The sequence below is a fragment of the Megascapheus bottae genome, chromosome 21 (assembly GCF_031878675.1).
Source record: "Megascapheus bottae isolate mThoBot1 chromosome 21, mThoBot2.hap1, whole genome shotgun sequence".
Taxonomy (NCBI): domain Eukaryota; kingdom Metazoa; phylum Chordata; class Mammalia; order Rodentia; family Geomyidae; genus Megascapheus; species Megascapheus bottae.
In genome coordinates, this window is record NC_143529.1 from 8,322,724 (window position 1) to 8,338,977 (window position 16,254).

At 36.4% G+C, this 16,254-nt stretch overlaps 1 protein-coding gene across 6 annotated transcripts in view; it reads left to right on the top strand.

Annotated features, from left to right (window-relative positions):
* Nucleotides 1–16,254, top strand: part of Plcl1 (phospholipase C like 1 (inactive)) — a 330,490-nt gene that overhangs the window by 152,436 nt on the left and 161,800 nt on the right. Inside the window, exon 1 of one of the 6 annotated variants that reach the window (XM_090354559.1) lies at nucleotides 5,659–5,745. The exons of 4 other annotated variants lie outside the window; for them this stretch is intronic. In XM_090354559.1, the coding sequence (XP_090210685.1) occupies nucleotides 5,728–5,745 (18 nt within the window). In that variant the 5' untranslated portion in view covers nucleotides 5,659–5,727. Of the gene's footprint in view, nucleotides 1–5,658; nucleotides 5,746–6,538; nucleotides 6,624–16,254 lie in introns of those variants that run through there. One more of the 6 variants, XM_090354558.1, reaches the window with a different exon arrangement.

The window sequence follows — 16,254 nt, forward strand, 5'->3', positions numbered from 1 at the left end:
CAGTTTTATAAGTCAAATAAAAAGTACATTTCTTTGGACAATGTCACCCCTTCCCTTACACTCTCCGTTTTTCCCTCCTGTCCCTAACCATAAGTTGTGCAGTTCATTTTCCACAGTGTCTAGTGAGTATCACTGCTGCATTTCTTCACTCTTTGTTCCACCATTTCTGTGCCCTCTTTACCCTCTGAAAGACAGACAAATAAATAAGACAAAAGGAAATGAGAACAAAAACGGCAACAAAGAGGAAAAAAATTACTATTCACATTTTTTGGAGTTCATTTCCATAAATATTCTTTTATTTGGTCATGTGCAAAAAACTATTCTGCCTATGTGATCCTAAGAATATCTTCTAAGAATATCCTTCTTTGGTCTCTGTGTGAATACCTAGAAACCTGTATCATTTATCATGTACCAGTGTTGTTGTTGTTGTTGTTATTATTATTATTATTGTTTTATGTCTGGTGGGAAATTCCTGTCCAGTGTAAAATGGCTGTCACCATTTACCCTCCCTTCTGAAAACCCATTAACCAAGATCTCAAAAAGCACAGTAACATTACCTGTTTGCATTTTATACAAACCAAGGTCTAACCTAGGACACAAGTGGCCTCAGTAATGATTTTATCAATGAAGATGAAATTTGGGTAGCTATTCCATGCCACTGTGATTCCCAGCTATTCTGTGAATAATTCTCTTGTTCTTACCACTCTTTTCCCTCTTCTCTAAGTAATTTCTCCCTGTTATTATGAGGTCAACTTTTCCACATAGAAGTTAGATTGGCTTTTCAAAGCAGGAAATAAAATGTATAATGAGAACTATACACAGAAAAGTTTATTCTTAATAATTTAAGAAAAAAATTACAAATTAACAGGAACCCCGGAGTTTTATCAATTAGGGAAATTTGAAGGGTCAGTATTTTGCTCTGAGCTATAATCAGGACAGTCCTGCTTTGTCCTTGACTGCACATCACAGAATCTCTTGTATAATAACCCATTATAAAGAATGATTATAGTATCTGATTATAGTTATTCAAATAACAAATGGCAAAATATTTCAACTACACCTTTCTGTATTTGGAAATTGTGTTGTTCTTTTACAATATAGGAATTCTTTTATTACTAGAACATCAGACTAATCTCTTCATTCTCTGTAGTTGTTAACATTTATCATCTATTCTTATTTTTTATTACTTTGTAATTATCTAAATTAAAAATTATAGTGAACCTATTATAAGAAAATATATCTAGGAATATATAAAACCGAAAACTGAAACAATTTTCAACTTATTGTTTTAGTTGTTTGTATTGGTACTAACCTCCTTATTTAAACATAATATGCTTTTTGATGAATAAATTTTATTTTTGTTAGGATATGCTAGGATTTACACTCATGTTTTACACTGATCTCTTTTAAATTATGTTTAAAGATTTAGTTACATCATTTTCAGTGCTTTTTATGACTACATAAATGTGTTCCATTATTGAGTGATCTACTTCTGATTGTATTTTGCATATTATTTTTGTTGTCTTTTACCAGAGTTATAATTTTTCCCCGTAAATTTTTGCTTTGAATGTCTAAGACTTCTAACAGTCATGAAGAGTTCCATAAACATTTCTTTTTCTTTCTTTCTTATTTTTCTTTCTTTTCTTTTTTCATATATTTTTTTATTGTAATTAATAGAAGGGTTACATCATATTCACCAGGTAGAGGGTGCATTACTTCACATACATTGATACCCTTTCTCATGTCTTGGTCCCCATTTCCTTCCCCCACTTCCCCCCATCTTGTTTACTTCTCTTCTCTATCCGACTTCAGATGACCAAATACACGTATATACAAACTATCAGATAACCAGGTGAAATACTGTAACAATATGAGATAACCAAGGGACAGCAAAAGAGATGAGAGATAACATAGTGCATTAGAGACAACAATCACTCATTATATGGCTTTTGTTTCTATATCCTGGAGATCCTTTCATTTAGCATCATTCTATACTGCCTTAAGTATCTAGGTTTTGTTCTGTTATAAATCTCTGCTAGGAGAGCCCAAGGTTTCTACTGATTATAACAAATGAGGGAAACCATTGAGCCTATGTTCCTTTGAGTCTGGCCTACTTCCCTTAATATGATTTTTTTTCCTTACAATGAGGTGATGCCATTTTTTTCTGACAGCAGCATAGAATTCCATTGTGTATAAATACCACATCTTGTTGATCCACTCATCAACTGAGGGGCATCTGGTTGGTTCCATATCTTTCCTATGGTAAATAGTGCTGCAATGAACATCGTTGTGCTAGTGAATTTAGTATTCCGTGTCCATAAACATTTCTTATAACAGTGGTCATTCATATAATTTATTCTTATAACATGGTCATTCATATAATTTATGAATTTCTTTTTATTTCTGATTCTTGGAGCTTTCTGCCTCCTACTGTGTATCTGCTTTTACCTCGAGGTCTTTGATCCATTTGGAGTTAATTCTGGTGCAGGGTGACATAGGAGGATCCAATTTTAGTTTTCTGCAGGTGCTTAACCAGTTCTATCAGCATCACTTGTTGAAGTGGCTGTTTTTCTTCCATTCTATTTTTCTTGGCTCCCTTATCATAGATTAGGTGGCCTTAGGCATGGCATCCGTTTTTGCTAGTTTATTTCTTGGTGTTGTTGGGACACATCCTGTAGTGGCTTCTTCGACAAAAGTGCTCAAAAATTAATACTTAAGAATTTGCAAATCTGCATGGATAGATGGAATGAACTAGTTGTCTGTAAGGTGATCAAACAAATTAGGTATATTTTTCATTGAAGCCTCCTCTAAAGTATAGATTTTATATAATTCTGTTCTCTTGGTATGTTTAGTTTCTGTAGAAAAGAATCTTCATTCAGGCTGCACCTGCAGCCTGAATGCTAACATTCGGGAATTGGAGGAAGTCATTGTTTTTATTTATTTTTATTTTATTGTAAGCATGATGTACAGAGGTGTAAGTGAGGTAATGAATACATTGCTTGTCAAACATTGTTACCCTCTCAGTCAGTGTTTTCAGTGCAGATTTTCACAGTAAACACAAGCAACCAGAAAACAAAACTGGAGCTTTCCTGCATTCACCGATTTCTCTAGTGCATTCCTCACTGTGTTGATTTCAGTTTTACCAATGTGAGATCACTGCAGAGTTGGAAACCAATGTTAACAATGAGCTCTTGCAGACTTAGTAGAAGACTGCTCAACCAGTGAGAGTTTAAATATAAATTCATTTCAGGATCAGCCCTTATCCATTATCTCTCAGGGGATCCAATGTCTCCATTTCTTATGAGTTCTAGATATCAATTGGCTTACTTCTTTCTTGTACTCATTAGTTTATTGTTTCTCCTTTCTGCTACAATGTTTCTTCAATCTGGTTTCCATGTCTGGAATATTCTATTAATTGTAGTTTTGGAATTTTGAGGAAAGAAAGAAGCAAAAATGTGCTTTCACCATCACAAAACCGAAAGTTGTTTTAGTCTTCTAAATAAAAACTAGCTGTAAAACAACATTATCTATTGTTAATAGTATCTTCAACAGTCTTAATATCTACTTTTGGCTAAGGTCGTGAGTGAGAAGTTGTTTTTTACTTTTCTGTGTAGACCAAGTCAAGAAAACAATCAAGAGAGAAACACTGCATGGGAGAGCAATGACTGCACAGAAGACAGAGCTGGAGAAACGTAATTACCAACCAATCAGAGTAGGAAGGAGAATCCTAAGAACAACCTTTTATTACAAAGGACATTACAAATAGCGAGTAAAGAGAAGCAAAAGGGCCTTACTATAATTGCTAGAAATTTAAATTGACACAATAATATTTGTCCATTGTTGGCAGGAATGTGAGTGGAAGATACTGGAAGAGGTAATCACCATTTCCAAAGGGCTTTGAGCCTTTGTTGTGGGGTTCCCTGGGCCTTTGATCTGAGTGCCTAACCTCCTCCCTATCTCTGCTTTCAAGTTAAGTTTCTTGAGTGCTGTTCCATTGCAGATTTGTTGGGAAAATCCCTGACAGCTTACTCCTGAATTAATAGGGGCCTACCAACTGTGCATGATACAGGTGACAGTCATTTCACTGTTCTAGGAGCTTGGAATATGCATCATTTGTAAAGCTTCCTTTCTGAAGGACACAAAGTGAGCTAGGTAGATAGTAACTTGAGCCGGGTTCTTTATTTTTAATGGTCTCATGAAGGATTCAACCCAGGTCCTACTGTATGTTAGGCAAATGTTCTTCCATAGATCTGTATCTGTAGTTCCAAGGTTGGGTTCTGATGCCACTTTCTGAGTGTAAATCACTTTCATTACTGTAAATGTCTGTGGACATTTTGCTGTTTCCTGCTTCTAGAAGGAAACCAAATCAACCAAGCCTTTGGGCTTCTGGAGGAAAAAAGAGACTAGATGGGTTTCAGTGTTCATTGACTGGTATATGTTTGTTGAGTATTTATTGTGTAAGACAGTAAGTATTGGGTATTTGGGAGTGAATAAGTTTTCATGGAGTTTTTATTTTAGGACAGGTATAAGTAGAAAGTTAAGAATTTGTGATGGCTGCTATGAAGAAGATAAATCGAAAGTCTAGAGAAGTGGAGGTTCTCAGATAAATTTGTTTATACTCTCTTTCTCTCTTTGTCTGTGAATATATACGTAATGAGTGTGTTTGTATGTATATTACAAATAGTTCATATCAAGCTTTAATATGTTTCTGAATAACTTGGACCATCTATTCAAACAGATTCCTGGGCCTCATCCAAGTTCCTCATTCATAGGGGCCTGAGAAATAGATTCTTAGGTACTCTAGCTGCTACTCTGGAGATCACATTTAGAGAATTAATAGTGTCAGATATAGGAGTTCCTTCCGAAGAGGTGGTGGCTGGGAAGAGAATTAAGTGATGAGATATAGCCATTGATGGGAAGATGGTCAGTCTTGAGGGGTGGAAGATGAGGAAAGCAAGAACTCTAGGCTAAGATATTGGAAGAAAGCTATTGGAGGATTCAGGGTAATGAGATTAACAACTCCAGACATGCCAGAGCCCACCCGTAGGGACTAACTGACATAATCTGGGTGGTACTTACTTCTCAGAGCTCCACAGGGGTTTCTGATAAGAAGCCAAGACGGAGAATGCTGGACCCCCAGTAGCTATGAAAAGTGGATTTTTCCCCCCAAATGTGATAAAAAGCCACTAGAGCAATTAAAGCAGTAGAGGATTTTAATTGGGATTATTTTCTGGCTACTGGTAGTAGAATGGAATTTATAAGGGTGAAGTTATCAGAAGTGAAGTTATCAGAAAATGCCATAATTGTCTAGGTTAAAATGAGTTTGATTTTGTTTGGATGGCAAGGAGTGGGATACAGAATACTAAGTGAGAATTTTGGGGGATAGGTCATGAAGATCTTGCTGATGGAGTGCAAATGAGAACAGAGGAGGAAAGAGAAGATTCAGCGATGATTCTCAAATCAACTGGGTGAAAAGCAACACCATTAACTGAGAATGCTAGTTGGAAACAGGTCTGTAGGGCAACCATGAGTTATTTTGGATCTATTAGCTTTAAGATGGATTTTAAGAATGGTTAGGGATGGGGTTGTGTTTAGGGAAATGGAATGGAACTGAGAATGCCCAGGTGCTTTGTTCCATTGTCAGATTCCTTGTGATGCCACAAGAGGCGAGGATTATTTTTCCCGTGGACTTAAGTGTTTTGGAAAATGTAAATTCTCCTGTGGCACATGAGACGTTTAAAATGGGTGAGTAGAATTAGAGCAGGAGCTTTCTAAAGATTTAAGTATGATAGCTTAAGCTGGCAGCACCTAGAAGACATGCAATATATGTTTATTGAACAAATGAGTGGTGAAATAATTTTATATGTCATTTGAATGGGAAATGTGGATTGAGGTCTTCATGCATAGAGAATATAAAATATCCAGTGATTAAAGATTATATTCAATTAGATTATTGCAGCGTATTTAATGTCACAAATGAATCTCCTGAATCCAAAGAAAAAAGAGAATTCTTGGTGAAAACTTGTGTTATATTCCTTGTAGTATCCCAGGGCAAAAGGACAACGAAAAGGATCAAAGACTCCTCTAGTTTCTCATTTTCTGTTTCTGAGTGCTCATTTTTGTTCTCATGAATATAATCTGCGTATCAGCAGACTCAGGTTTGGGATCTGAATTTGAAGAAAGGCTTTCTCCTCTTTGTGTCAGAAAATGGCAGGCCACTGTAAGTGAGAGTTCAGGCCACAGGATCAAGAACTCTACTTTGTACATGTGGAAATTTCTAGCCGGGATCACAGTTTGAGATCTACATCAGTCTGTACGTGTCTTTTTTGATGAACCCAAAGTCAGAATTTGCTTATAGAAAGAGGAATTTGTTCTTCAACTAGAGAAATAGAAGTATTGCTGAGAACAGCTTTCAGACTGTATTCACTGGCACAGGTGTGTGAGCAGGTGCAGTCTCTCTCTAGTCTATCCTGCTGTATGTATTGACTATGGAATGGATAGATATTGACACTCAGATTTCCCCCTCTTCATCATTCAGGGATCAGTGACTACCTTCCAGTCCTGTACACTGGGGGTAAGAAGTTAAATGGATGATCTTAACAGCTGTTACTCAAATTCTTAAGGTAGGAAAATCCTATTTAAGAAAAGCCTTAGGGGGTACAGAATGAAACCAGAGAACCAATTGCTGGATCTCTGTTTCACTCTGTCTAGCACCTGAATCCAGACAGACCTTTGATCACCCAGGAAAGGAGGTTAGATGTAGCTAATATTCTCAGAAATTGCTTTGTTGGACATGAACATAAGTGGGGTAATTGTTTTTCCATGGACTTAAGCAGGAAAGGATTTATGATATGTCATATTATATTTAAAATTGCTAAAGAGAGGAAGGAAGCAATGAAATAGTTACCATATTGTTACTCCTGAACCGGTGCCTTACAAGTATTACATACTAGCATATTAACACATAAGTAAAAGAATTAAGGTCCATTTAGAACTTTAAGAGCTCAGCTATTTCTGATATGCCTCTAGGATTCAGGGTCATGAAGTTCACAGAAGACCCCCAGTTTCTTGATCAATAACTCAACTGCCGTGAGGTGGTATGTTACAGAGGAAATCTCTGTGAAATTAACCTCTGATCAGAATGGCTGACAACCTACTCTCATTCAACATATCATCACTTCACAATTCCAAGTTGATATCAAGACTTCTGTAGCTTTCACTTATATATTAATATGCTAGCACAGTAGTTCCCTCTTATTTTGGTATGACGTCCAAACACTCCTCCTGGTTATTAAAACTTCTAAGCCCTATAGCAGACACTGATGCAGTTGGTAGAATAGTGAAGGATAATGTTAAGTGACTAATGAGCAGGTAGTGTATCTAATGTGGAGACATTTGGCATCGGATGATTCATGTCTAAGACAGCATAAGATTTCATCATGCTACTTGGAGTGTCACACTTTAAAACAGGAAATTTCTAAAGTTTTCCATTTAATATTTTCAGGCCATGCTTTACTGTAGGTAATTGAAGTTAAGAAAAGCGAAAGTACAGATCAGGAGTGACTGCTCAATTTTACATGCTAAAATTGATTAGTATATTAATTTTTTTGTAGTACTGTGAAACTCGGGAACTTAAACTTACTAGATAGTCGCTCTATCAGCCAAATGCCTGACACTAATCTTTTAATATTATTGTATTAGGTTGAGTTGGATCCCCAAGAATAACAAAATCTTTTAAAAGTTTGTTTTAGCTATTTTTCTATATGTGTAAAATAATACTTCTTGTATTCTACCATTTTTTTAAAAAAAAGTTGACTATTTTTACTAACCTTCTACATAGATGCCAGAACCACAGGGGAATAAAGCTCCCTGAATCTGTGCTGCTGTACAATCTGGAACTAAAACTCTTCTTCATGATGGGATGAAGCTGAAGCAATCTTTTCCCGATTACCTGGCTGTCTGGACTGAGAGAGCATAGATTGCTGAGCAGACATCCTGTCATTTGGGTGTGGATACATAGAACTGGAGGCCCATGGGAGACAATGTGGAGGGCAACGGAAAGCTGGTTGTGAAAAGACCTATGCTTTGCCATACTGGTCACGGGACCTCAACTTTGTTTTTCTTGGTCATAAAAGAAGGTGATTGAGTGAGATTATCAGCAGGTTTCTTTTCAACTTAAATTTAAATTGAATTGAGGCTGAGGGTATGGCTGGTTGGAAAAGCCTCATATTCCTCAGTGCCTGGGTTCAATCCTTAGCACTGCAAAACAAACAACAGCAAGGCTGGGAACTGGAGTTTGTGTCCTGATGTCTGCTTAAAAAACTTTTGGGAAACAAAATAAAACTGACCATTTATGATGTTGTTCATAGTTCTGGGATAGAAATCGAAGGCAGGAAGGCCTGCAGAAAGCCTCTGCTTAATTTGTCAGATGGCTTGCCTCCTGCTTCCTTCAAAATGATGAGGGGAGATTTTAATCTTCTTTGTTACAGCAACTGTGGTTTCTTTCATGTGCTTACAGTACAAAGTGTCAGAAATGGTGAGGTAATTTCCCATAATTTGGTAACATCATATTCAGAAGAGTAGTTTTAGAAATGCATCTGTTGACCTACGATTGCATTTGGCAGGGAGAAGCCTTGGGAATAACTTTTGTGACTGTCATTTTAAGTTTACTAATGGCAAATACTGTTTTTAGTTTGTGTGTGTGTGTGTGTGTGTGTGTGTGTGTGTGTGTGTGTGTGTGTGACCACTCCTGGGGCTTGTTCTCAGGGCCTGGGCCCTGTTCCTGAGCTTTATTATTTTAAAGCTTTCATTTTATCACTCAAAGTACAGTTCCACTTCTGCCTTGTTGGTGGTTGATTGGAGGTAAGAGTCACATGGACTTCCCTATCTGAGCTGGCCTCAGATCTCAGCCTCCTAAGTAGCGAGGATTATAGGCATTACCCACCAGTGCCCGGCTTGTTTGGGCATTTTTAATATGTACTACTTCTAAACATCTTGGGTTTGTCTTCTACAAAGAAGTCATGTACTATTTGTAAACATCTTGGGTTTGTCTTCTACAAAGAAGTCATGAAAGAGCCTGGGACAATTACAAAAATAAAATTTCTCTTTGAGAAAAAACATTTGAAAAAATTCGACTGGTATGTGGAATTATATGGAAATGATATGTAGAAAATTACTATTTGGAATTAGAAAATTTTTCTTATTTCAGTGATATATGGTTATTTTTCTGTATGGTGGAAATGCTAATTTGTATAAGAACATTCTACATTTTAGGAATAGCTTTCGCTCCTTCCTATTCCAGTATCCATTACCCAACTTAGACACTTATTGCCACTCTTCCAGATTATTGTAGGAGGCTCCTAGTTTTTCTACTTGGTTGCAACTCTTTCCTAAACATGACCCTGAAGATATTCATTACATGGACCAAACTCCACTATGATTAAGTTAAAGGCTTCAATAGCTTTTCTGCTGCTTAGAGACTAAAACCCAAACACTGTAGTTTAGTGGTGATGGCCCTTGATACTCTGGTGAAATTCCAGCCCGGTCCCCAGTATCTCTCCAGCCAGTACTCTTAAGTCTTAGTATATTTGACTACTTACTTTATTTTCTTAATGAGAATTCATTTGGGATACAGTGTTCTATTTTATAATCTAGGCAAGCTCAACTATTCAGGCCTTCTCAAAACTCTCAATTCTGTTCTCTTCAGTTCATTTCTGTTAAGAGTAAGATTTCTTTGAATTCTTCTAGAATATTGAAACTCAAAAGCATTGTAATTGTATTTTTCTTGTATGTACGTTATGATATATGTGATATTGATCTATCTATCTATCTATCTATCTATCTATCTATCTATCTATCCATCTACTGGGTAATAACTTTCAGGTTCAGGGTTCCATCTTTTTGCATCCCTCCTCACTTTAATAACTGAACAGGACTGGCCTGTAGGATTGCTGATAGGATGGACCAGTGGACGAAGGATTTTGGGAAACCTCTTTATTCTTACTCCTTTCTGAACTAGAAACCTCTCACCTATAGTTGGTGGGGTTTAATGTGCTACTGGGACATGTAGATGTCTTCACCTTTCCTTAGTCTCTTACATTGTGATTACTGGCATTTTAGTTTTGGATCTAGTTTTAGGTTGTTGATCCTTTCACAAAGTAACATCTCTTCCACATGAGGCAACTCTTCTACACTCTGGCCTTTCTGTCTTGGGATCCCAAGCTCTTGCAGAGCTTCTATCTTGCTTCAGGACTTAAATAGAACATGCTACTTTTTAATTTCAGGAGTCATATTTTACCCATATTTGTACTTTCTTGAACATATTTCCTGTGTCACAAGTCAAATTCTGTGTAATTGTTAGATTCTATTATGCCTATTTTTCACCTTAAGTTTTTAATTATGTGATATAAGATCGGCAAAATGTCTTTCATGTCATCTGGTCTCTAGCAGATTCATTCCATTAAAGCATTGCCTTTTACCTTTTCAAATTCAAAATGAAATGATGCCAGCTTTTTTTTTAATTTTATTTTTATTTTTTTTATTGTAATTAGTAAAAGGATTACATGATATTTGCCAGATAGAAGGTGCATTAATTCACGTACATTGATACCCTTTCACATGTCTTGGTGCCCATTTCCCTACCCCCCCCCCCCATCTTGGTTTCCCCCCTTCCCTATCAAATTTCAAATAACCAAATACAAATAAATTCAATATATCAGATAACAGAGTGAGATACTATAACAATATGAGATAACCAAGGGACAGCAAAGGAGATGAGAGACAACATAGTACATTAAGGACAACAATCATTCGTTATATGGCTTTTGTTTCGATAATGATGCCAACTTTTATGTCTTATTCTAGATGATCGAAAGAAACCCTATTTCTGGCCTCTTTCAGTTTTCTCTTATATAACTTCATTAATTTCTACCCTTTTATATTTTGGTTTATTAAATAGTAGCAAGTTACTCTGTGGTTAAAAGCATGACAGAATGAAAGACTGAATGATGAATGAATTAGACTTTTTGCGGGGAGGAGAAGACAAATATTTTAGCATTCCATATTATTTCAAATCTCCTTTTGCAATGACTACTATCCCTTTTTAGATAATATTTTGAGAATTCATTAGTAAAAGGATCTTACATCAAAATTATCATAATGGTGTGAAAATTTAATTGAACAAATGTTTGTATTTGAATGTCATTTATGGAGGCTAAACAAGGGCTAAAGAATTAAAATGCAATTAAAATGCAGCAACAATTTAGTAGAAATAGAGAAAAGGATGAGTTGATTGCAGAAAGATCAGACTTGTTGAAAAAAGTATCTGTCAATATTTATTCATACTATATGATACACATAGTATTGAGCAAGTACCATGTTAGAAACTGTGGTGTTCAGACTAATCAAATGTTTGAATCTCTAGAAAGTTACCTTAGAGATGATACATGAATTTCAGAGAATTTGTGGACAATGAAACATAGCTTCTAACCACTGTGAACTTTGCTTTTGAAAATACTTCAAGGTCTTAAAAGTGTCAAGCTAGTAGTTTCATTTCTAGCAACAAAACACACACACACACACACACACACACACACACGCGATAAGGCGTAGAGTTTTTAACTTAATCCTTAGTTAAATCTTCAGCACTAGGATGAAGAGACAGAGAGAAACAACACAGCAAGAGAGAACTAGATTAGAGTCAATAGATTTTGTTGAGGAAACTGACAAATAGATGACACCCAAAGGCCTTGTAAGTCTAAAAATAGTAGCAGGGAAGAAAAAGGGCAAAATGATGGAGAGGTGGAGAGAATGGATTTTGCTTCCTCTCTACTCACTATTCAGTATGGATGTTCTACTACTTCCTTTTTTTGACAAAATTTATATAAATTGCCTTCAGGGCCTTGAAAATTAATTCCATCAGGCATACGGTTTGCAACCATGCTCTATTTTTCTGTGTTAAAAATGTATTTCAGATGTACAGCATTATTATGGTTACACTAGAAGCCATCTTTCATAAAAGTAACTCAGGATGTTTGAATCTCTGTCAGTTTCTTGGCAAACTGTATTCAATTATAAATTTATACTATATAAAACCTATAACTTTAGAAATATTCTGGAATGTATTCAAATTTTGTTTTGGAGCTTGGCATTTTGTTACTATTTAATAATCTCAATCAATAATAGTTTAAAATAGTCATAAATGTTTTTTAGGTTGAAATCGTTGCCATATTCCATTCTAGCAAGCATGTTTTTGCTATTCCTTGAGTGGAAATTTGAATTTTATATCAAAAGTATTGGGGGGGTATTGAATTCATGCAGATGAATAATTATATGAAGATCAAAAAGAAAGTAGAAGAGTGAAAGACTAGAATTAGTCTTAGAATGTTTGCTCTACATTCTCTTTCTTCTACTAATCTTGAACATGCTAATGTCATTAACTCTAGATTTTTAAAATTTTCCTCTTTTTAAATCTACTGGGTTTTTTTCTCATATATTTTTATTACAATTAATAGAAGGGTTACATTATATTCACCACATAGAAGGTGCATTACTTCACATACATTGATACCCTTTCTCATGTCTTGGTCCCCATTTCCCACCCCCAACCCCCGCCCCTCATCTTGTTTTCCTATCCAACATCAAATAACCAAATACACATATACAATATATTAGATAACCAGGTGAAATATTGTAACAATATGAGATAACCAAGGGACAGCAAAAGAGATGAGAGATAACACAGTACATTAGAGACAACAATCACTTATATGGCTTTTGTTTCTATATCCTGGAGGTCCTTTCATTTTCTACTGGGTTATTTTTGTTATACACCTTTTTAAATAAAGGGAAGAGAAATACTACCCTTAGAAAAAGTTTTGTGCTTCTTATCCTACTATCTTTTGGAGTAATTTTAGTAAATTACTGGCTATCACTCTTGGGAGATTCCTTATGTTCTGTTAGGATCTGTAATCTTACTTGTCTCAGAGCCAAAATAAGCTTAGTTCCTGGGGCCATTGCAGTTAACATCTTTAACCCCCATCCAGATAATAGACTCTGTAGATGAAGTGGTTTGGAAATGAAACTTCAGACCTCAAGGGGTTCTCATCTGCCGGGTGAGGTGACAGTGGTGCTTTCACTTGGAACAAAGACCTGTGTTTTCACAGAGGTAAAAGGAGGTAAGTAACAAGAAACATACTGTATTTTAAAAAATAAGTGAGTGGGCGTGCAGGAAGGCATTTTCTGTTTAAAGTAGGTATTCTAATTGGAATCATTAATAATATGTATATGGATAAGTGATCAAATTATCTTTTATATTGACATGTTATATCATATAGGAGTGCCTTTTTAAAAAATAAAAGTGAGGTCAATTATAAATTATACTACGTCCTCAGAGTAGTTTGCAGGTTTGTTTTTAAATTCTAAGGAATATTTAGTTTGCAGGTTTTGTTCATAACCATTTTCGATCTTTATTCTTATTCTGATTTTCCCTTTCAACATATATAAATGTGAAAAGGAAAGGGATGGCTATGTTGGTGGACCGTTTAGGATGTCATTAGAAAACCACTTAATCTATCCATGAACCAACTGTAGATATTTAGCCTTGCTACACGTGGTTTGATAGATTTGAGGTGGAGGAAAACGCAAAATGCTCTGTGACCACTGGACTCACCACAGGTTGATTATCCATAATCGTTTGAAGATATCTGGTTAGTTTTTATTTTTAAGCTGGAGCACTTCTAGGCCATCCAGAAGTGCTAATGCCATTCCTTTTTTTGTTTTTGTTTGTTGTTTTTGGTAGTGGGGTTTGAACTCTGGGCCTGGGGCATTGTCGCTGAGCTCTTTAGCTCAAGGCCAATGCTCTACTACTTCCAGTTTTCTGGTGATTAATTAGAGATGAGAGTCTCATGGACTTTTCTGTGCAGGCTGATTTTGAACTGTGATCCTCAGATCTCAGCATCCTGAGTGGCTAGGATTGCAGGTGTGAGCCACTGGCACACAGCTAGTCAATTACTTTCTTTCAAAAGTATTTTTATTATCTTCAAGTAGTTGCATAAAGGAGTTGCCATTCACCAAAGGAGTGTATGAATATAATACATCTTGATCAATGTCACTCCTTTCAACATTCTCACCAGCCAGTTAATTTCCCGAGCCAGTTAATTTCCATGCTAACTCAGTTCCAGAGGCTGAGGAAGATTGGAATTTGGTACAGAACTAAACATAGAATATAGAATTGTAGCTCCAGTGCAGACACAGAAGAAAGAGTTGAACAGATGTTGATATTGTAGAACCCCAAAGAAGACTTGTCCCTAAAGTCTTATAAAAACTTGTTTTCAAGCCTGTTGCAGTGACTCACACCTGTAATCCTAGCTACTCTGGAGACTGAGATCTGAGGATCGCAGCTCAAATCCAGCCCAGGCACTGAAGTCCATGAGACACTTATCTTCAATTAACCACTAGAAAACTGGAAGTGAAGTGGTGGTGTGGTGCAATGGGTAGGGTGGCAGCCTTGGGCTGAAGAGCTCAGGGACAACACCCAGGCCAAAGCGTCGGGCAGTAGCCTTGAGCTGAAGAGCTGAGGGGCAGTTCCCAGGCCCAGAGTTTAAGCCCAAGGCTAACAATAACAACAAAAACAACCCCCCAAAACAAAACAAAACAAAAAACACTTGTTTTCTCGCTCTTTGGGAGAATCGCCTCATTATATAGAGGTTTAATTCACTTTCTTCTTACTGTTGATGTCTTAACTGTAGAACTAACATGAGTACCATTGACAATACACAGACAACTCCAATACACTCCAAACTGACTTGTTAGAACTGAAAGGGAGAAGCAATACTTTTCATCATTCATTTCTTTATTTGGGAAGTTCTTTAGAAATTCTCCTATAACTTGAGTATCTATCTATTATTCCTTTCATAGTTAAAAAGTTGGTCAGAGCTGTGCCTTGGTGGCTCATGACTATAAACCTAGCTACTCAGGAAGCTGAGATCTGAGAATCACGGTTCAAAGCCAGCCTGGGCAGCAAAGTCCATGAGACTCTTATCTCCAGTTTACTGCTAGAATGCCAGATTTAGAGCTGTGGCTTAAATGGGAGAGTGCTATCCTTGAGGGAAGCAGCTTAGGGATAGGAGGTAGGCTGAGTTGAAGCCCTAGGGCTTGAACTCAGGGCCTGAGCACTGTCCTTGGGCTTTCTCAAGGCTAGAACTCTACCACTTGAGCTACACCACCATTTCTGGCTTTTTCTATCTATGTGGTACTGAGGAATCAAACCCGGGTCTTTGTGCATGCTAGGCAAGCACTCTATCACTAGGCCAAATTCCTGGCTCCTATTGGTTTATTTTTAATATTAAAACAGCAGTGCCATTTAAGTGCTGAGCTTTATAATGCATTTGTACCTTGGGTTATTGTTTTGAAGGAGAAGTGTGGAAAAAATTACATATTTTCTCATGTAAGTCAAAGGCGTGATCCACCAAAAGTAGAAAAGCTGTAGTCTATTTGGGTGACTTCTTGTAAGACCCACACTCTCTTCTACAGTTTTTGACAGCTTCCCATTGGTGGTGATATTTGGCAGAATGGCTTCTGGAGAACCTAGGAATTATTGAGCTTTCAGTGACATTCTATTACCGAAAGATAATTTACAAGTCTAATTTAGTTACACAGTTACTGCTCTCATGTATTACATTATGTTTCAGGATTTCAAGAGTCTAAAAGTATTTTTTAATTTTTATGAGTCAAAGACCTTGCTTTCTTCTGTTATTTTTTTAATCTTCACAAGTGACTTTGATTAAATTGGATGTAACTTTGACCTTGGACTTGCTTAATACAGTTACACACAAAATTCAGAATCTGTAGAAGCCCCAAGAAGCCTGTCTAGAGATCCAAACAATATGAATGTACCAAATGGAATTATGAGAAATCCCTACAAATGACAAGTGCTCATTTGGAGTATTTTCTTTATGTATACTTTCCTAAGGCAATCAACTAGGAAGGTTCTAATTTCTTGCATTAAAGGGCTTCCATCAGACCATTGTACCAATTTGGTTTTGCAGTATTGGCTTTCACTTCTCCATTAGTAAAAACAATTTTATCTGGTCAGAATGGTGTATTTATAGATCTCCACAAATGCATCTAGCATTTAAAATATGGTTTTAAAAGACATATCATTCAAAGAATTGCACCATTTATCTATTTAAACTATATAGCTCAGTGGTTGTAGTATGTTCATAAAGTCATTCAACCATTATCAATTTTGGAACC